This window comes from Thermoascus crustaceus, assembly GCF_041956765.1.
Source record: "Thermoascus crustaceus strain CBS 181.67 unplaced genomic scaffold VTN00scaffold_3, whole genome shotgun sequence".
NCBI lineage: Eukaryota > Fungi > Ascomycota > Eurotiomycetes > Eurotiales > Thermoascaceae > Thermoascus > Thermoascus crustaceus.
Genome location: NW_027192529.1, coordinates 2,712,705 through 2,733,724, shown reverse-complemented (window position 1 = coordinate 2,733,724; position 21,020 = coordinate 2,712,705). Strand labels below are relative to the sequence as shown.

Below are 21,020 nucleotides of genomic sequence, written 5' to 3'. Positions count from 1 at the left end.
GTTCACCGCTCTCTCTCTCCTCCCTCCCTCCTCTCTCTCTCTCTCTTTTCACGCTCCAGGTCGATGTTCCTGACAGTGTGTAGAAGCCAGTGACCAACTTCCCGCCCGAGGATCCCAGCCGCCATTACGATTTCGTGGACACCCCTGTTCAGTACGGACCCGACTCCCCGTTGATCGAACGCCGCCGACTCTCCTTCGGCTCAGAGGCTCAGCTCCGATATGCGTGCATGACCCTTTTCCACAGTATCGAGACGGGAACGCCGTACCAGCCCGAGGGAGCTGCACCCAAGAGGAAACCGAAGAGGAATTCGGGACATAAGTTCCTCCACCGAAAGGTATCAAGCAAAGCCAAGAACGAGCATGGTCATCTATGCGTGGCAGGCGGAGGGAATGACATTGCCAAAGAGAAATACGATTCCGGAGTGGAACTACAAGCTTCCCAGTCAGGTGCACAGGTTGGCTTCAAGGCAATGCAAGGGGCCGGTGAGGACGACACGCCCAAGAGCCCCACAGCAGACTGTGACGGGATCACAGGTGATGTTGGTATTAAGCAATTCTACAGTGAGGAAGATACTACGCCGCAGCCTCGAGAGGATACCGCGTTTGGCCTCCCGTCTCCCGTAGTCGACGCGGCGAAGTCATCAGACGATCACGTGACCGCATCGGCCCTCGAGGAGCTTATAGACCAGCAGTTCGGCGGGGAAGCAGTTGAAGCGCAGCAGGAGACAGATGCTTCTTCTATGGAGGATGGGTGTCTGGACTCCAACGGGCTGACGGTGACTACATCAAACGGTGTTGCTGGTCCAACTGCTCGTTCGAAGCCGGATGTTTCTGACGCCCAGGACCTCAATGCATGGACGGACCCATCTGTACTCCGCAGACCCCCCAGCTTTTGCCTCCCCAAAGCCGTCGCTCGCTCGTCTTCTAAGCTGCTCGTAAAAGGCACTGGCCTCGGACTACAAGAGGAGACTGAAAGCGGCCCTGTGACTTCTACTGACGCTTCGACGGATCAGGTTGAACCCTCTCTTCGAAGAGAAATCGGTTCCCGAGACGGTGGGTTGCGCAGCCTTTGGTTGGAGGACAAGCCAGGTTACGACAGGGAGGGTGTCGCTGTCATCGTCGACGCGGACGGTGTTGAACGCATCATGACCGCTGAGGAGGAGAAGCAACGCCATCTCGATCTTCAGCGTGCCGTCATGGAGAAGATGTTCACTGGCAGTATCGGCACGGGTTTGAGTGATGCCGTCTGCAGCACTAATCTGGACCGTCTACTGTCACAGCATGGAAGCTTCAACCCGAATGCGGCACCAGATTCACCTCCCGGGGCTCGATCTGAAAACGAATCCGTTTCAGGGTCTGAATGCGAACCTCCAGTTGTGAGACTCGATAGGAACAGCTCGAACACGTCGACTACAAAGGAACTTCATGGCTCATATAAGAAGAAAGCCAGTCTTATTCGCAAGTTGTCTGTTCTTGGTCTCGGTAAGAAAAAGACCAGAGCTTCTCCGGCGGGCGGGAGTCTTGGTCTTAGTCGGATAGTGAAAGCTTCTTAGCTCCGCAGCATTGGCTGGCGTTTTGGCTGCTTTTGAAGTCGATATATTGCGGGTTTAAACTTGCTAGGTGAGGTGTTGGTCGGACAGAGACACGAAAAACGGGCCCCGAAAATTCTCTTCGTTTGTTCAAAAGTTTTCCTTTCGGTACTAAAGTCTCACTGCACCACTGGCCTGGCTGCGCGTCGATCCCGAGATCCGAGATGTTCTGGCTACTCCCATACCACGATTCGAGAAGGGCAGGGTATGGAGCCATTTGTCTGTCGACGGTGCAGGGGCGAGCTGGTGGGTTCTCTTCTCGACATCTATTCGATTCTCTCGTTCATATTTTCAACTTTGTATTCTTCTTCTTCTTCCCTTGTCGGTCGCTTCTTCCTCACCATACCGTACCATGCCATATACCCCGTTTCCTTTTCACCTTAATGTATTATCATCTAGTTTATGAAACTATACCCCATCTTTGCTGTATGCGATACACCAGCATACATGTTGACAGTCTAGTGGAGTTGAGTGGAGTAGAGTTGATCGATGTCCCTACCATGTGTTATACATATACGCATACATACATGTCCATTTACATGGTGCTGTACGTATGGCACCTTAGGTAGCCAGCCCTAGGCGGGAGAAAAAGTTTCGTTACAAAATACGATGTTTACTTTGCCAATCATCTTCTATAATTTCATATTTGTAGATTCTTACCTACCTATTTATCTAAATGTATTGAGATAGCGAGCGCTACAGTACATACGACAGCAGCGTCTCCAAGTACGAACATACAATACTGCACTTAAGCCCTTTCGTTCCTTCGAGGTCCCAAACAAATTGATCTAGATAAACACAGTGCACGAATTGAAAATCCTGCTTAGTTTCCTGGATGGATGGATGGATGGTCCTTTGAAGGTTATATTAGCTAAGGCTAGTGGACATAAGTTCAGCATTTGGTTTAAGGATAAGGCTCAAGATCTAGGGCCAGCCAGAGTTAAGAGCTAGAGCTAGAGCTAGGTCTTTAAAGAGGGGAGAGGGAGGGGAGGCTTTTCAAAGGTCGAATCATCACATGATGGATCAAGCAATCTACAGTATGTACATGTAAGGTTGTTTGTTCCCAGCTCAGCTTTGAAGCACCACAGCATGTCCCTCACGGTGAGAATTGGGAAAAAAAAAAAGGAATTTGCAGTTCATCATCTATTGCTCAAATTCAAATTCAGGTAGACTAGCTAGCTAGAGACAGACCATTCACCATTACCATATCCATACACTCATGCCACACATGCTGCTACACACTATGCTATGCTATGCTATGGTATAGTCTTATTTTCTTTTCCGTTTTGTTCGCCTTGTTTGTTTGATTCATTTGTTCTCATGGCTTGGCGCAGCAAAGAGAAGAAAAGAGAATTGAAAAAAATCAAATATTTCAAATTAGACATGCGATGAATGGGACAGTAAGAGAGAGAGAGACAGTAGGGTATGTAAAGGTTGCGGTTTTTTATCAGTGGTGATAGACACCGTCAGAATCCACTTCCAAGGAGGAGGACCTCATCTAAATAGATAGATAAAGAAACAAACAAACAGGAAATAATTTCTCAGACATGAGATGGGTAGAGTTGACAGGACGTTAGTTATAACAAACGGCGCCATTACAGTAAAAAACAAACTCCAATTCAGTACATGACCAGTAGATCAATCACACTCCACGCCTTGGTCTCTTACTCTCGGCCCTCATGCCACCGCTGCCGTCGTGTCCGCCATGGCCTCCTTCATCGGCACCACCGGGCCGACCTCTCTTCCGGGGCGGGAGGTCCCGGTCCCGGTCCCGGTCCCTATCTCTGTCTCTGTCGCGAGTACTCCTGTCTCGGTCCCGGTCACTGCGACCACTACTCCATCGTCTGTCATCGGCAGCTGGGCCACCTGGAGGAGGTGGTGGAGGTGGAGGCGGAGGAGGAGGCGCTGCTCCGCTTGGACCAAGAGGAGAAGGCTTGTTCAGACGACCAGTTTGGTCGGGACCAATGCTGGGACCCTCATCGCGATCACGTCTGGACGACTCCCTTCTGCTGCTTCTGGGCTCGTCACGGCTGCTGCTACCGGGACCTCGTCGAGAGGATGATTCTCGCGCGTCAGGGGGTTCCTCACGGCTGGAGCCGAGGCTGCTGTCGCCTCCCCTGCGGCCAGTACGGTCGCGATCGTAGCGTTCCCGATGGTCGTCCCTTCTGCTGCTTCGGAGGTTGTCTTCTTCAGCAACACCGCGGCGATCGCGGTCTCGATCACGGTCCCGGTCACGATCTCTATCGCGGTCCCTGTCTCTGTCACGGTCGCGGTCGGGAGTGTGGTTGAGGCTTGATGAGCGTCGAGTGGATCTGCGTAGCTCGGTCGCCTCTTCCACGATTTCGCTCCTTCTCCCGCCCGCGGGGCGACTTGGAGGAGCGTGACCATCATCGCCAGCAAGATGCGAAGGACCGTTCGATCGGCTGGGGAAAAGGTCAGGTCGTCCTTGTGGTGAGGCTGGACGGCCGCCTGCTTCGCCGGTTGGACTCTGTGGCCGAGTTGGCTGCGGTGAGGGAGCGTTCATCATGCCGGCTTGCCTAGCACCTCTTCCGCGGATTGACGCTCCCGGCCCGCCGCGGTCAGGTGGTCCGCTCCCTTGCTGAAGCACGTTGTTGAGACCCGCGAAGCGTTTGTCTCCTCGCCCACGCTCACCGAAGCCAGGTCCCGATGGCGGTCCCCGTGTGGCAGGGGAAGGTCCAGATGGACCGCTACGGGGCCCTGAAGGTGGAGCTAGAGGCGCTGGGGGAGGACCTGAATGAGATCGTCCACCATTGAAGCTCGGTTCCGCCGGCGCCTGCAGAACCTTGAGTCGGTCGGGATGGATTCCTGTCGTGTCCAGTCCTTCACCTGCAGGGGGCGCAGGACCTGAGGGAGCAGCTTGATCGTGAGGAGCACCCCGCCGGGAAGCAGGACCCGTGGGAGGTTGACGGTCAGGTAGTGTCGTAGGAGCGGTGGGGGGAGTTGCTGGCGTAGAAGGTTGTGATGTCCGTCCACGCCCTGGGGCGCCTCTTCCTCTTGGTCCAGATGGGATATCAGGCTCTTGGCGCTGGTACCTCGAATCCTGATTCAGCCTGCCATGCGTCATATCAGGGCCAGACCATGAGTCTCTCGAATCGGCCAAGTCCCCGGGTCCTGCGCGGCCACGGTCACCGCGGGGCCCAGTCGGAAAGTCATCGTGCCGTGGAGGGTAACCTCCAGGTCTACGATCGTCGGAGAATCGATCTGAACGAAGTGGTGGACGCTCGTCCGTCTTCGGCGGTGACGATGTCCGTGATGAGTGCGACCTCCTGTCCTCGTCCGACCTCAATGGCTCTCCGCGTCGAGGTCCGTCACCTTCAATCAATGACCTCCTGTCAGGATGCTCGCGGATCAGGTCTGCGCGATCAGGATGCAGTTGGGTGCCAGACCGCGCGGGACCAGGACCATCTCTTGACAAACGGTCGGGGTCATTCCTCGCGTGGTAGGTATCAGGCTGAGACGGTCGCCCACGCCCAGGCCGATCAGGCCAGTCAGGCTCTCGTTGCGGTCGGCTATCACGATAGGAAGGACCCCGGAAGTGCTCATCTGGAGGTGGTCTAGTGGGGAAGTCTCTCTCGCGCGGAGGTTCTAGCCTGTCACGATCAGAGGGTCGATCGAGACGACCGTGGGCTCGATGATCGGAGTGATCAAACGACCGGTCACGGTCATAGTCACCGAATCTGCCAGGACGAGGATAGTCTCCATGCCTGCTGTCTCTGTGATCTCGTCGATCGTCTGGGAGGTCCGGCGGTCGCATCGGCATTCGCGCATCGCCATGTCTGTAAGGACGGTGGGGTTCTGGTCTGCTCGGTAGACTGGGCTGCGGACGAACAGAACCGCTAGAGGGAGTTCTGTCGAGATCAGGTCGCTTAGGTATATTCGCAGGACGAGAGGGCTCAGGTGCTCGGGAACTTGGACGGGATCGATCCGGGGAAGGCGAAACCCGACGCGTGGTGGGTTGAGGTTCTGCTTGCTTCTGTGGTCGCGGTGACGGCGCCCTTTCGGTCTCTTGCGTGCTTGGTGCTGTCTCGTGGGAAGCTTCAACCTCAGGTCGAGACTCAGGTTCCTTGACTGCCGGTGCTCGAGTTTCCGCAGCAGGCTCTGGCTGCCGTGGGTGAGGTTCAGCAGGCTCAACAGGCTTCTCTGGCGCTTGCTCTGCTTCTTCAGTCGGCTTGACGGCGGGGGCATCGGTCATCTTCGCATCTTCGATTTCTCCGTCTTCGACCTCGGATCTCCCAGTCGTTGGAGGTTTCGCCGCACCATTGACACTAGGTTGGATGATCAGAAATGTCTGCTCAATGTCGCCTGGGGGGTGTAAGATGGATCGACTCACTTCGTGGGGGGTGCCGGCTTGAATTCTGGTGCATTTGCATTCAGCGGCTTGGGTGTCGTGGACTGCGGCCTAGGAGGAGCCCTGGGTTTCCCGGCCTTGTCTGTCATGGACTCATTCTTCGGCGGATTAGTTCCACCCTGGAAATTGCTGCTGGTTGGCAGACTCACAATCATGAAGGCTTGAGGAAGCATCCATTTCTTTTCTCTCCTGTTCAGATCTCCGATAAGAGATGCTGCCGGGGTCTTCACGTCATCTCGTTCGTCGTGCTGACTCAGAGCGTTCACGCTCGCGAGCATATCACGTCCGATCCAGTTGACAGCGGGGAAGTATTGCACGATGGCCTTGAGAACGCTAATAGCATTGCGGATGTGCATATACTCGCCACCGTTGAGACACGTCTTCAAAGCTGACGCCAGAAGACGGTGCCACTTGTACAGAAGTCGACGGAAGTCCTCGTAGTCCAGGAAAGTCGTCGGTTTACCTTCAGGGTCGACCGCCATGGCGAACCCAGGCAGGTCCCTCTTGGTTCCAAAAGCCTCCTTTTCATACACCGCTTTGTCAGCATGCCACCGACTCAGGTCTCGCAAGATCTCATTGAGAAAGCGACCGAAGTTATCGGCCTCCTTGGAGGTGCACTGGAATATTAGTGCCGTAAGCCGTTGATCCCGGAAGAGCTGATCCAGTAGGCCAACGGTCCGGAAATTTGGAGTCCCTGAATTATGAAGATACTTAAGCATCTTGAAACAGTAAAAGGCATCAATGGGGGAAAGAAGAAGACGGGGCAGCAGGCATTGTTCCATTATCGCGACATTGAGGGCGTCGTGCTTCCCTCTCATGCCGGCGAACCATCTGTCCTTCTCCTTCTGTAACCTTGCCCTAGTCTGACCGTAAGCCTTCAGATGGCGCTTGTTCTCTTCGAGTATGCGTTCCTGAAGCTCCGTAATCTGCTTCTTCTCGCGTTCCTTCCTCTGGGTCCCAGCCATGCTGACGTCTGAGCGATCATTACCAATGGCAATGACCTTTCGCTTTTGCCGTTCGATTTCGTCTTCGTAGGCCTTCTGAGGAATATGAACGTCGTACAGAGATAGTTGCCAGAAGGTGACATAGAACGGCAGGCCAACGATTTCGTAGGTCTCTGGAGGCAGGACGGGTTTCACTTGATCCATGATCTCTTGTACGACTGGGTGCCAAGGAGCAGGCTCCGGAGTTGCCGTAGCTGGGGCAGTGGAAGCTGGACGCTCAGGAGTGTGGCCGTTGACTTCAGTGGCAGCAGCCTGTGGTTCTTTCTCTTCTTTCTCAGCTGACTCTTTATCGACGTCCATGGCATTCTCTGCTGTCGCACTCGTCTCCTTTTCGGCAGTCTCTCCCTCATCCGCCATCTCAACATCACCGTCCGGGCCCTTGGCAGGAGACTCCGTTTCGCTTCTTTGCTTCTTGGAAGCAGCTTCCTCCTGCGCAGCTCGATCGGCTTCCGCGACCTTGTGACACAGGCTTGGACGACTGATCCAGAAAGCAACCTCAGGTTGAATTCCAAATTCGCTGATGAGAGCAGGCAAGCCAGGAACGAAGGAGTCAAACTCGCTCACAGTAAAGTTGCTTCGGAGCAGATCCAGATACTGCGTTAGGATGCGGTGAATCTCGTCGAATATATTTCCTAGCAACTTGAGTTCTGACGTGGCCTCTGACTCCTTAAAGATACATGTCAGGCGCTCCTGGGCAATGGCTATAAGTAATTGCCCCGCAAGTCTAGAATCCGTCAAGGCTTTCATCAGTCGCTTTGAGGTTGTCTTGGACTCATGTCTCTTGTCGAGAAGCTGCAGCATGGTCTGAGATTGAAGGAGCTCACCACCGGCCATGGCTTGGATCTGGGCCTCATTGAAGTTCGTGTCAGTGACGATCCCTGCCATGGAGCTTATTATTTGCTCCAGGACAATAAGATCCGTCGAGTTATTTTGTCGGAGCTGTTCCACGACGTACTGCAGAACTGGAGTCGGGTTCATCACGGAGTAGCGCTTGAACGTCCTCCCAGCGAACGTAGCGAGGGCGCTCAACCACCGACTGGTCAAGAGACCGCCTTCCTGAACACGACTTCTCCCTTTCTGACCAAGAGAATTAATCAAGGCCCAGGTTAAGATGTCGTAACCCAAGTAAGTGAAGTAGCGGGCACACTCGACGACGACCTCAATAAGGTTTTCGTACGATTCGATCTGGCTGATGGCAACGTTAATAACAATGCCGGGGTTGGCGTAGGCTATCTTCGCCAGTGCGCGAGCCATGGGCCGGATATTTGTCTTGCTCAGTCTCTTCAATGTATCCTTCGTCTCGGCCCGGGCTAGATCGAACGCTGATTTGATATCGGGATGTCGTGATGTCTGTCCGAAATACCATTCAGCGTACATGTTGTATCGCACTTCTCGGGGGTAGACGCTGATGAGGTCGAAGACTTCATTCACCACTCCTGGGTTCGCCTTGGTCAAACTCAGCGAGGGCACCAGGAGACGTTTGCAGAGGTCTCTCCAACGTTCCTTGTTGCTGTCCGAGCTATCCTTGCTCAAGCTGTCCTTCCCAATTCTCGCCAGCTTGGTGAGCAGACTCGGATCCTGCCCAATCTTGTACCCAGAGATATTCAAGAACGATGAACACAGCGTGAACACGTCGTCAACAGACTGGCACATGGGAATATTGTCCGCCCAGTCGTCCCAGTAGAAGCGGTAATCAGTTCCATCGTTCGTGTCCTCCTTGTCGAGCTGCGCCCACCGGAGCACTCGCCTAGGCGGAGCCTCAAGAAGTCGTACCTGCCCCTTGGGTACTCCTGACTGGTCAGGGCTCGGGATCTGTTTCTGCTCCCGCAGTTGGTCCGCAGAAGCCAATGGCCGGAGAGGTGCATAGACTTTGCTCAGGCAGTGATGAAGAATCCTGTGGATGAACTCAGGAAGCTCAGGATAGGCGTCCATCAACCAAGGAAATCTGCTCAGGATGTAGAGTGATTCGGGCAAGGCACCGATTGCTAACAGGCTTTTCAGCAAGAGCACCTTTTGATCTGGAGGTTCTGGAAGCGCCTCCTTCTCTTCAGCCTTGGCTGCAGCCTCCGCTTCTTCCTTCGTAGGGGTTGCTGCACGTGTTTCCTCCCGGGGACGGGATACAGGTAGAGTGTCGTCCGCGAGAGCGCCAGCCATCATCAAAGCATTCATGCCACCTCCAGGGCGGGCAGCTCTTTCTCGTTCCGCCTTCTCCTTCATCTTCTCTTCCTTCAAAGCATCCATAGCATCGTCGGGTCTCCATAGATGCGGGTAAAGGTCACGGAGTGAAATAAAGCCGACCTTGATGAGCAGTGCTGCCAGATAAATTAGATTATCGGGGAGGACATCTGATTCGTCACGCGCTGGGGAGGAGTAGAAGCGTAGCTTGAAACCAAGGAGCTGAGCAGCAACTCTGTTACCCTTCGGTGGTAGAGTCCCTGTCTCTTCAATCCACTTCTTGGCTTCATTGTTTTCCTCCTCGGGCTGCCCATGGGATTCGGCAAGTGCTTGCTTCCGCTCCTCATCTGTCATCGGCTTCCGTCCAATCTCGAAGAAAGCACGAATTCCAACCTCCTTCGCTCGGTCCCAGAACTCCCGGTCACGCTCCTCGTTCATGCGGTTAATCTCCGCTCTTTCTTCGTCGGTGGTCAACCAACCGGCTGAGCCGGGCTGGGCCCAGTTAGGAAGTCCGGAGTAACGCTGGTTCCCTTCTGCGTTGCCAAATCTCTCCTCCTTGGGCCACCAAGAACTGACTCGCAAGAACTTGACGAAGAAACGGTACTGCTTCACGAGAACTGCTGCGAATACATCCAACGTGACATCAAGGACACGACCAACATCCATATCAAAAGCACCAATCATGGCCTTTACACGCTCGAACGTATCCTCGACGACCTCGCTCGACGGTGGTTCATTGTTGCTCGTCGTAAAGAGCTCCGTAAGCAATTTCGAGTACCCTTCGGACTCCTCACGCAGTAGGTTATAGTTAGACTGTCGGTAAAGCAGATTGGTCTGTTTCCGGATACCCATACGAGCAAAGGTGTCCCTAACCAGACCCAACGATTGAAGCAAGGGCGTGTCCAGTTGGAGACGCATCAAGGCTGGAGAGATTGCCGTCGAAAAGACAAGCGGCCGCAGGGCGCTGTTGGACGTATCCGCATCGGTGAGGATGGACAGCGTATCGAGAAAAAGGGAACGAGGATCGAAACCAGCACCTGCCGTCTCGACACCACCGGCCATGTCAACATCTTCAGATACGACATCTTCCCCGATGATTTCCTTCACGGTAGCGCCAGCCTCCGTCGGCGACAATCGTCCGTCGAACGCAGACCTGATGAGTTCCTGGAACAGCGACGCTAACGTCGGAGAATCTTCTTCTGAGCGCGCCGCAGCCCCTCGGTCTACCAGTGTCTGCTTCCCGGTCGATGTCCAATTGTCCAACACATCCTGCGTAACGTACTCGTAGGCGTAGGGAGGCGGTGGTGGCTGCACAGGAGCAGGAGTAGGATCCTGTGGAGGCGCGGGGGACGGCGAAGGAGCAGGAGGGTTGCTAGCCGGTTGCTGTTGCACACCGTTTGTCTGAATTGGATCGGAGTTCTCTCGAACGGGGGTCATGGACGGAGGAGACATGGCCGAGTTATCCTTCGCCGGGGCCGAGCCCGACGAGTTCTGTCCATCGCTGGGCCTCCGTCCAGAATTCATCCTGCCACCTCTACTCAGTCGTCTCCCTCCTCTGCCGCGATTGTTGTTATTCTCTCCTCCAAAGTCGCGGTTGTGATTGCCCTGATTATTGTTGTGTTGCGCAAGGTTGAGATTTCCCGGTCGATGCGGAGAGGGTCTCTGGCCATCGTTTCCAGAGTCGCCAGACCACGATCGGTCGCCTCTCTTCCTCTTACCTCCAGCACCTGGAGCCATGGCTGCTGTTGGTGGAACTCAGAATTCTCGGAGAGAGAACCGGTTTGCTGGTGATAGCTCGCGATTCATGAGCGAAGCTGGATTTGAAGAGTCGGTCAGCACCTGGGAATCGTAACAGGGAGGGAAAAGTATAAGAGAAGGACAAGTACCTGCTCCAGAAGCTCCATCTCAAGGCAAACCGTCGATAGCCAGGAGAAAAAGACTCGTTGGATGTGAGGGTCGCTGAAGCTGGCTTTGTTGGACCTGAATGCTCCAAGAAAGCCGACAAGCCTCGCGCTTGTGTCGCTTGTCGCTCCGCGCTAAGGCGCTAAAGCTAAGCTTCTGACGCCACCCCGCCGTTTCGCTTGCGACCTTGTCGACGGATCGACACCATTATTTTCAGTCATCCGCGACTTCAGGCTGATTGTTTCCTGGTGAAGGAATACTTCTCAATGTTACACAATGCCGTGTTTTGTCGTTGGGCCCTGGATCACCTCTTAGTAACCGGGATTCTCTCTATTATCACACGAAGAACAATAGATTCAATTGACACTACTACGATCGATACTGATATTCTCTAACCCAGAACCTATCATTATGCCTCTAATGAAGACTATATAATAAGCGGTTTGGTTTACTGTACTAATTCCATTTTTTCCTTTTCAGGGAATTTAGGACTACCTAGTAGCTACCATTTACCGGTCTCAGCACTAGATGGAGACATTTTTATATATGTATTAGGGATCCGGCTTCTCGTCCCCATGCAGTCCTCCACAGTCCGAAAAATCAGTCATCGCAGACATTCAAGCATGACGGTCATCACCACCTTTCATTTTCCCTTTAAATCAGACCCAGGACCTTAGCCTCAACCTCCACAATGTCCGGAATCAGCTCCAGCAGGCCTGGCTTCGTCGGGTTCCATCCCAGCAGCTTCCTTCCACGGATGGCATGGCACCTGGAGTTCGTACCCCAAGCGTACAGGCCGAACGGCAGGATCTTCGCAACCTCCTCGTCACTCAGCGCCTCAACCTCCGGCGACGGGATGAGCTTCTTCTCAAAGGCCGCCTTGGCCACGGCCCTCTGCACATCACCCCAGACGAAGGGGCCGTTCTCGGCGAAGTAGTAGCCTTCCTTGCCCCAGGTAGCGTTTCCACCGCCTGCGGCCGCGGCCTCTCCCAGAGCGAGGTAGATGTTGCTGAGATCCTGGATGTGGACCTGGTGCCAGACATTCTTGCCCTGACCGACCAGGATACCCTTCTTTGTCTTGAGGACGGACGCGGAGAGGGTGTAGGCCTGGATACTGCGAGTGTTACCGGGTCCACGGCCGGGTCCGTAGATGCAGGGAGGGCAGACGATGGCCGTCTTCACGCTCTCTGGAGAGGCCTCGCCGGCAGCGAGGATGATCTTGTCGACATCACGGTGGAAGGCATCGTCAGGGAGGGAAGTGACTTCGCCAACGCCGTCCCAGTCGTTGTACTCCTTGGGGCGTTCGATACCGAAGGTCTTGGCGCGCTGGTCCTCCCAGGTCAAGACGCCAGTTCCAGAGGTGTGGATGAGCCAGACTGGGTTCTCTTTGGTGTGGTGGCTGACGCCCTTTGCGATGGCATTTGCGGCGGCGACGTGGTCACAGTCGGCAAAGTCTGGTAACAGTTAATCGTTTGTGCCACTGTGGAATCAACAATGAGGGGCTTGCAGAATACTCACGGTACACAATGTCCGCCTTCTTGACTTCCTCTTCGATTATATCGGCCGAGTCGAGGTCTCCGAGCACGACTCTCACTTTCGGATACTTGCTGGTAAGCTGCTCCGCCTTCTCCTTGCTCCTGACAAGAGCAGAGAGCTCCCAGTCGGGGTGGGCTTGGGAAATCGTGTAGAGGGAGTCCCCTCCGATGTATCCCGTCGTACCGGTGCTGGTAACAGATTAGCTTAACTAGGTACCTTAAGCTTTAGCGCTCAGGACAACACCGTTCCAAACTTACAGGAAAACCTTCGGAGCCATGTTTGTTTACCAGGTATCCAGTGATTGGTTAGAGCACGCAAAGGTAGATCAGGAAGCACAAGGCAGTAGTTTAAATAGATAGGGTAGATTAGATAATGGTATAAGAAATTAAGGCTCGGGATATCGGGGGGGGAGACCCCCTCCTTTCATATAAGGGAGTCATCCCATCGGCTTCGGTTTGCTATCTGGCTCCTTTCTGGGGCTTGCTTTGAAATCAGGCGCCAAAACGGGCTGGGTCCGAACCCTGGGGACTATGGAGATGGTTCTAACGACAAGCAATCAGAGCAGAGGAATCCCACGCCAAAGGTGGGGTTGGTGTTCCTGGTCTCACAGGTACAACGTCAGACGGAGAAAAAAGGTGCGCTGGGAAGTGGGGAACGAGAGATGGAGCCAAGTCGGCATCGTGTTCGATGCTGATCTCCCGCCCTGCGCGGCTCTTGAATCGGGACTACTATCCCGAGGGGTCAAAGTCGTGCGAGAAAGTGGAATGATTCAGGAAGTATATCATTCCGTACATACATCTTGATAAGTTCTTGTTGCGGTGTTGGAGAAACTGAAGAATATATTCCCATGACGTAGACGGGGACATACCCCGCCATGCTCTCTCTGCCTCTTCTAGACCACAGAACTAGAAACCCCTCCAACTTTCATCATCACAGGGGTCTCATCACACCTTCAAAGAAAGTAGCAAGACACAGGCAGCAAGAAGAATAATAATAATGGCCCCATCATCATCATCATCAACCCCCATCCTCCTCACCGGCAGCTGCGCCTGCAACTACGTCCAGTACACCAGCACCCGACTCCCCTCCAGCGTCATCAACTGCCACTGCACGCAATGCAGGAAGCTCTCGGGAGGGCCGTACCAGAGCTTCGCCGAATTCGCACCCGGCACCGTCTCCTGGGTGGTGCCGCCGACCTTCCGGCGGTCCAGCGCGGTAGGCGTCAGGAGCTACTGTCAGCGGTGCGGCTCGAGCATGAGCATGACGTACGACTTTGAGCCGGAGCAGCTGGGCATCGTGGCGGGGACGATCAACGATGATGATGATGGGGATGGGGATGCGGAGAAGATCCCGAAGCCGAGGGCGCATATATTTCTGAAGGAAAAGGCGAGTTGGTTTGAGATTCCCGAGGATGGGGCTGAGAGGTGGGATGCGTATACGCCTGATGTGGAGGAAGCGTTGCAGAGATTGGAGAAGAGGAGGGAGGATAGGGCGAAGGAAGGTTCCTGAGATTGTGGTGATTATTATTTGTGTCTTTATAGAAGGGAAAAAGAATACTGTATTTTTTATTGATACTTTTATCTACTGCAAGCAGGATCTAAGTCAAGGCAAGAGAGGTAATAAACATGCAGTCCAAAAATAATGCTCCATCCTCGATAGTCAAGATTTTATGTTTGACACTCAGTCCAATTAAAATAACTCAACAGTTAGTCTAACAGCTAGCCAGCTCATTTTCTCAGTGGCTATATTGTTGAATCAGAATCGTTCCCTCAAATAGTGGTTTCTCTCTTGATACCAACAGCCAGTAGGCTGCACCGCTTGCCATGACGTGAGAAAATTAGCTCACGCCTTGGCGTTTTGCTCTGCTACAAATAAGCTTATTCAAAGGGGTGTTCTGCTTTGAGGTTGAGACTTGAGAAATATGGAGACATGAACTAAGGAATGAATAAATTTCATATCAGGTATGCTAGTGTCATGAGCGGGAATTAACACTGTACAACCGTATGATAGTTATTGCAGGAGACAGTACCGCTGGCTGGTGATACAACGCACACAAACAATGAGCGAATAGATGACATACTAAGAGGGAATCAAAGAGACACCTGCACGAAAAAATAAGCCCATACTCTACACTGTACTTTAAAACGTGCTCGTAGCCAAGCGGCTGGCAGCATTCTTGGCATCAAGACGGTCATCATCATCCTCTTCCGGTATCGAACCAACGCCGCTAAGGGCGCGTACTCGCCCCTTGCCCAGTCCGTTTCCATTGACCTCGTCATCATCTTCCGGCAGCGGAGCCACGTAACTGCCGCTGATGCTTCTGCTCAAGCTGTCACTACTACGGGGCACTCCACTCCAAGCATCTCCCTTGGGTCCCTGGCTGGATGCAAGACTCGCCCTGCGAGCTGCCGGGTGCGACTCTCGGCCTAGACGGCTCAGGCCGCCGGAAGAGTCGATAGCGCGGATGTCGGGCCGGACACTCTCGAGAGTGCTAAGGGTCCGACGTTCCGCTTCGATCTGACGCAGCGTGTACTCACGGAGGCTCAACAAGAGGTCTCTGGAGGTACGGCTGAACCAGCGGCGCTTCTCCTGCAAAAGGTTCGCTGTAACCCGCTGCGTCTTCTTGGTCAGATAATTTTCATGGCTGAGAGCCTCGTCGAGAGCGCTAATGGCCTCGTCGACCTTGTCAGGACGGACAGAGGTGCTGCCCTTCAGCCGGTCGGCCGCAGCGCGCTTGCTCCTTGAGGCCTGCTGGGCTTGGATCAGCTCTCGGAGGAGGATATGACGGTTCGTCAGCGTTTCTTTAACGATGAAGGCGTCAGACGAGTGGTAGTTCAAGGGGTCTCCAAGAGTGGTGGCCTCCGCGGTGCCTTGAGCTGCGTGATAATCTCCAACCGTCTGGATGATCTTCCCCAGCTTGCGGTAGGCGTTCGCCAATCCCGGGTGTGTCTCTTGAACGTGCATCTGTCCAAGTTTCACACCGATATCGGATTCTGCGAGACCAAGTCCTATTATCTCAAGTCAGAAGAATTGCTTTCCATATATAACGGTAGAGCATACCTCTTCGCGCCTTGACCACCTTGTCAACCTTCTGGCTACAGTCCATGGCCCCGAGATAGAACATCTTGACAACCGGCCGTGCGTTCTGCAGTTCCGGGGTATCATCCGGCGGTGGGGCGAATTGCTTTAGGACCTTCCTCCGAACGCCAGTGGCGGGCTGCTTCATTCTCACGACTGGACTATATCCGAAATCACTCTCTACGAACAATATCATTTCGTCATCGTGCATCAGCACGTCGTTACTGCACACATAGTTTAACCACCTCTGCATGGACGCCTTGACTCGCATCTCATCTTCGTCGGTACCCGCGCCCGCTGGGGTCAGTGGAGGAGGGACTGCTGGTACAAGCGCTTCGGGGTTCGAGGAGATCAGGTGCTCGGCGAATTTGACAAACTCAGAGTGGGTACGGCGGACGTCTCGATACTGCGTGGTTCGAAATCTGGGCATGTTGGTCTAGAGGCAGAGTCAGTTTGTCGAACAACATCGTAGTTCCGACTGGACGGTGCTTACGTGGACGTCGAACCGCAAGATCGGGTCCTTCTTCCCGGTCCTCTCTAGCCCCGTAATCTTTGCCTGTATCCTGTAGGTGGGAGCAGGCGGTCTGACATTTTGCCTTACTCCTGTCTGGTATCGAGCGGGAGTTTGGGTCCTTGTATGCTGAGGGTATTGAGGATCCTGCGTAGCATATGGCGGCTGCTCGACGTAGTCCGGGTCGCCTAATTGCGCACCCTGAAGTCGTTCAGACAGGTCTGGAGAGTCAGGGACTTCATCACCGCTGACTTGAGCAGTGCTGGGGGTCGCAGGTTGATGGGAGCTCTGGTCCCCGCCGTACGGAGATTGCTCTTGTGGAGGTAAGGGGGCCGGGGGGATATCGTTGGTGCCTGTCGCGGAGAAAGCGTTTCGATCCGCTCGTGGAGAGTCCCAAGGCGATGACCCCGTTGGGTGGTCTGGATCTTGTGATATAGCAGAGTAGTCCATTGTTGTCGTCCTTTGTTGGAATAGGGAGGGTCCGAGTTCACCAGCTGCGGCAGGTATTATCGTTCATGGATCGTTCCACCGCAATCTCTGATCGCAGGCGGGGACAGGGGACGCTTCGCGCGGGAAGAAAGCACCAGGGGAAAACGAAGGCTCTGGAGAACAAGCAGCCTTCAGCAGCGAGGATGACTCCAGGATTATCTGGAGGAGCTGAAGTGACAAGACAGCCGAGATCGCGGGCCAAGTTACGTCGTCTGGCCGGAGAGGCACGCTATCCCTGATTGGTCAATACCTGTCCATCGCAAGACCTCAGATTTTGTGACAGCGCCGGCTCATTTACCTGGGGACGTATTGACCATTCTTACATTGCATGAGTGGCTCCTTTCCCAGGTTTGCCATGGACGAGCGACTGCTCTTTTACATCTTGTAAAATTGTTGGTTTGATTATCGCTCGAATCAACAATGGTTGCCGCTCATTTCACCACCATCTCGCGGCCCGGGATGCGACCAATTGCTCTACTATCCAAACGGGCCGTTCCAAGATACCCAGTTAGCTTTGGTCGATTACCAGCAGGCCGTGTTAGCACGTTGCCAACATGTTGCCGTGGATTTTCCGCGACAGCTTACGCATTACAGAATGCGGACCTTAACAGAACGAGAAACATTGGCATCATTGCCCACATCGACGCGGGCAAGACAACCACCACAGAGCGCATGCTCTATTACAGTGGTTTTACTCGGAGGATGGGGGACGTTGACGAAGGATCAACCGTCACCGACTTCCTTCCTGCAGAAAGAGCCCGAGGAATTACTATCCAGTCTGCGGCCATCACTTTTCACTGGCCGCCGCAGACAGCTGGTGAGGGAGATGTTCCTACTCCAGAAGAACTACAGGCCAAGGGTCTCCCAAGATCTGCCGTGTCTCATACAATCAACTTGATTGACACCCCCGGGCATGCGGACTTTACATTTGAGGTATTACGTTCCCTACGTATTCTTGACGGAGCCGTCTGTATCCTAGACGGTGTAGCCGGAGTGGAAGCACAGACGGAGCAGGTCTGGCACCAAGCTAGCACTTATCGCATCCCTCGTATCGTCTATGTCAATAAGCTGGACCGAGACGGGGCGGCCTTCGGAAGAACCGTGAAGGAAGTGGGTGCCAGACTCGGAGGTTGGCCCGCAGTCTGCCAGATTCCCTGGTTCGAAGGTGGAAATGGCCGTTTTACGGGTGTTGCAGATGCTATCTCATTGCAAGGTCTCCGGTGGGAAGGAGGAGACGGGAAAGCAGTTAAGATGTTCGATCTTCAGCGCTTGGAAGAGGAAGACGCCCAGCTGGCAGCAGAACTCAAACGTGCTCGAACTGCGCTCGTCGAGCTCCTGAGTGAACATGACGAAGTCATGGTGGAGAAGTTCTTAGAATGCGAGGAAGATCACCTTGCGGTTAGTCCGACCGATATCCTGGATAGCTTACGAAGATGCCTTCTGGAACAAGGGAATAAGATCATACCTGTGTTTGCCGGGGCGAGCTTCCGCAATATCGGAGTCCAGCCTCTTCTCGATTCTGTGGCAAACCTTCTGCCCAGCCCAACTGAGTGTCCTGATCCGGAAGTGAGCATTGGAAACGTCAAGGGCGGTCTGCAACGTCTTCTCAGTGGCGACCTGATTGTTGAGGAAAGCAAAAACGCCTCTGCAAAAGGCAAGCAGAAAAAGAAAGCTTCGAAATCTGAGGCACAGAATCCAATCGAGAAGCTTCAGAGCTGCGCGTTGGCCTTTAAAGTGGTCAACGACGCTAAACGGGGAGTCCTGGTCTATGTTCGCGTGTATTCCGGGTCACTAGATAGAAACTGCTCTCTCTTCAATACCAATCTCGGTGTCGCGGAGCGTGCACCTCGTCTGCTGAAGATGTATGCCAATGATGCCGTCGAGGTTGACTCGATCCCAGCCGGTCATATCGGAGTCGTCGTTGGTCTCAAATATGCCCGTACGGGAGACACATTGATCTCCTACGCTGGGAACAAGGCGACACCACCAGAGCCGCTGAACACGTTACAGCTTCGACCGATCGACGTGCCGCCTCCAGTTTTCTTTGCCAGTGTCGAGCCCCACAGTTTGAGCGAGGAGAAAAACGTCCAGGATGCTCTTGCATTGCTTCTGCGAGAAGACCCGAGTCTCCACGTCAGTGTGGACGAAGACTCTGGCCAAACGTTATTAAGTGGCATGGGCGAACTTCACCTCGAGATCGCTCGTGATCGACTCATCAATGACTTGAAGGCTAAGGCTTCTATGGGTCGTATTGAAATCGGTTACAGGGAGTGCCCTCTCAGCCAGTCAGGTCCAGTGACGAAGATCTTCGAAAAAGAAATTGCAGGACGTAAGGGCAAAGCCGGCTGCACGGCAGATATTGAGCCATTTGACGCTGAAGCCGAGGCTGATGCTTCTTCATCGAAGAACGATGCAATTCTCGTCGAAACCCGCGATGGAAACCAGATAATCATCGTCGCCCCAGGCCTGGACATTGCAACGAACCGCAAAGGAGAGGAAGAAAGCCAGCTTCTACCCACGAACGTGGACGTGAACGCCCTCCGCACCTCCCTCTACAACGGATGTCTAGCAGCGCTGGCCCGCGGTCCGCAGTTCTCGTTCCCCATGCACAGCACCAAAGTCACCCTTACCTTCGACCCCCTCGAGCACAGTTTCGGCAGCGACACGACGCCATCGGCGCTGTCAGCTGCCGCTCGCCTCGCCACGCAATCCGCCCTGAAGGATCTGATGTCGAGCCCTGCTGGCGGAACCTCGTTGATGGAGCCAGTCATGAACGTGATCATCAGCGTCGACGAAGCCAGCCTGGGCGCCGTCGTCCACGACATCTCTTCTTCCCGCGGCGGTCACATCGTCTCGCTCGACGAGGACGTCCCAACCACATCGACAAACCTTTCCTCATCCCCACAACCCCCCGAAGAGGCACCCACTATCGACGTGAGCAAGATCTACGCGCCCCCAGACCCGTTCGGCACTTCATCTGTCGGCGCATCCATCTCGACCTCGACGAATCAGCAGCGCACGATCACGGCCAAGGTGCCGCTGAAGGAGATGGTTGGTTACTTGAAACATCTGCGCAGTTTGACAGGAGGAAGGGGAACGTTCGTCATGAGCGTCGATCGGTTCGACCGGATGAACGCGCAGCGGCAGAAGGCTGTTCTGACGGAGTTGCGGGGGATCTATTAGCCGTATAAGTCCATCTCTGCTCAATGTGTCACAATATCTACCTTTTATGATCATCACGTGTATATGTACGGTATTGCATGAAAGACGAGGAAATTTCGAATGTACCATGGACGTTTTGCTTTTTTAACTTTTGGATGTGTTCGGGCAAATACGCGTAGATATATTTTTCACTGTAGCACATCATATCACCTCAGAAAAAACTACTCGTAGATGAGGACTTCTCAGCTCTCTTCGATATCCTAACTTCCTACATAATACCACTGTCCCAAGCCAGCGTCCAAAATAGCACGGTCCGTTAGTCATACAGAGTCTTACTCCCCCTGTATAGAGAAACCGTAATACGTCAGCAAACAATTTCTCTCCACAAAAAGCATAGAAACAGTTCCAACAAATAGCGCTACCACCACCACCACCTACCTACCTAACCAATAGTTTAAGTACTTACCTAGTACTGCAACTGACACCTCCCTCTCGCCTTCAACCCCCTCCATCCCCGCGCAATCTGAGCCCTGCTCTTCTTCACACGACGACAACTCCTCCCCCAGAGACACGGCATCCTGACTACCGGTCGGGTAGCCCCCGTTCCTGCCCTGGAGAGGATTTCGAGTTCGAGTTGGTATTGGAGACAGATTGTGACTCTTGTCTTCTTCTCCTCGCCGCGTTTCGCCTCCGCAGGGCGTTGAGACGGGCTTCATCGTCGCCGTCACCACTGCCGTCACCAGGTCCATCAAGTTGGACGGTTGGTGTTGTTGGTATAGCCGGTGCTGCTAGCTTATCTTGCATGAGTCGTGCTGGAAGCTTGGCAGTTTGTAATAACAGTAGTAGTATCCCAGATGCTGCTGCTGCTGAATATACAGCAGACTCAGCGTGCACATGGCGAATTCGTATTTGGATTTGGGTAGAAGATTTTTAACACCACGGTCTCGAGAAAGGGAAATGTTGTAGATGCAGGTTTCATCGGCCGATGCATGGGCCACGCCGACGTGAGTATGAAGTAGATGATTATAACAAAGGGAAGGAGGTGGAACATGTTGTTCAAAGAGGACAAAAATGAAGGTAACGACTGACGATAAAAGGGGTTAGGATCCCTCGAAAATTTTTTTTTCCCTTCCCAGGACTGGACGCAGTAAATGATCGAAACTAGGAAGCCGGTGGTTATTTCAAACAACGAAGGGAGCAGTTCC

At 53.8% G+C, this 21,020-nt stretch overlaps 6 protein-coding genes across 6 annotated transcripts in view; 3 read left to right on the top strand and 3 right to left on the bottom strand.

Annotated features, from left to right (window-relative positions):
• The window catches only part of VTN00DRAFT_6178 (uncharacterized protein), a gene marked incomplete at both ends in the record, with an annotated part of 2,085 nt that extends 532 nt beyond the window's left edge, over positions 1 to 1,553 (top strand). The window contains one exon of the mRNA XM_069432785.1: positions 84 to 1,553. Within this exon, the coding sequence (XP_069288610.1) occupies positions 84 to 1,553 (1,470 nt within the window). The remainder of the gene's footprint in view (positions 1 to 83) is intronic.
• Positions 1,554 to 3,231: 1,678 nt separating this feature from the next.
• VTN00DRAFT_6177 (uncharacterized protein) lies at positions 3,232 to 10,874 on the bottom strand (the record flags this gene model as incomplete). Its single annotated transcript, XM_069432784.1, has 3 exons — positions 3,232 to 5,875; positions 5,941 to 6,056; positions 6,108 to 10,874. 3 exons carry the CDS (start codon positions 10,872 to 10,874, stop codon positions 3,232 to 3,234), a joined length of 7,527 nt encoding a protein of 2,508 aa, XP_069288609.1.
• Positions 10,875 to 11,693: 819 nt separating this feature from the next.
• Positions 11,694 to 12,852, bottom strand: VTN00DRAFT_6176 (uncharacterized protein; the record flags this gene model as incomplete). The annotated part of the gene is made up of 3 exons (XM_069432783.1): positions 11,694 to 12,493; positions 12,558 to 12,763; positions 12,833 to 12,852. 3 exons carry the CDS (start codon positions 12,850 to 12,852, stop codon positions 11,694 to 11,696), a joined length of 1,026 nt encoding a protein of 341 aa, XP_069288608.1.
• A 719-nt stretch (positions 12,853 to 13,571) lies between these two features.
• On the top strand, positions 13,572 to 14,084 carry VTN00DRAFT_6175 (uncharacterized protein; the record flags this gene model as incomplete). The annotated part of the gene is made up of 1 exon (XM_069432782.1): positions 13,572 to 14,084. One exon carries the CDS (start codon positions 13,572 to 13,574, stop codon positions 14,082 to 14,084), a length of 513 nt encoding a protein of 170 aa, XP_069288607.1.
• Positions 14,085 to 14,714: 630 nt separating this feature from the next.
• Positions 14,715 to 16,614, bottom strand: VTN00DRAFT_6174 (uncharacterized protein; the record flags this gene model as incomplete). Its single annotated transcript, XM_069432781.1, has 3 exons — positions 14,715 to 15,583; positions 15,636 to 16,089; positions 16,147 to 16,614. The coding sequence occupies 3 exons, from the start codon at positions 16,612 to 16,614 to the stop codon at positions 14,715 to 14,717; spliced, it is 1,791 nt and encodes a 596-aa protein (XP_069288606.1).
• A 459-nt stretch (positions 16,615 to 17,073) lies between these two features.
• Positions 17,074 to 19,836, top strand: VTN00DRAFT_6173 (uncharacterized protein; the record flags this gene model as incomplete). The annotated part of the gene is made up of 1 exon (XM_069432780.1): positions 17,074 to 19,836. The coding sequence occupies one exon, from the start codon at positions 17,074 to 17,076 to the stop codon at positions 19,834 to 19,836; it is 2,763 nt and encodes a 920-aa protein (XP_069288605.1).
• Between the last annotated feature and the right edge of the window lie 1,184 nt (positions 19,837 to 21,020).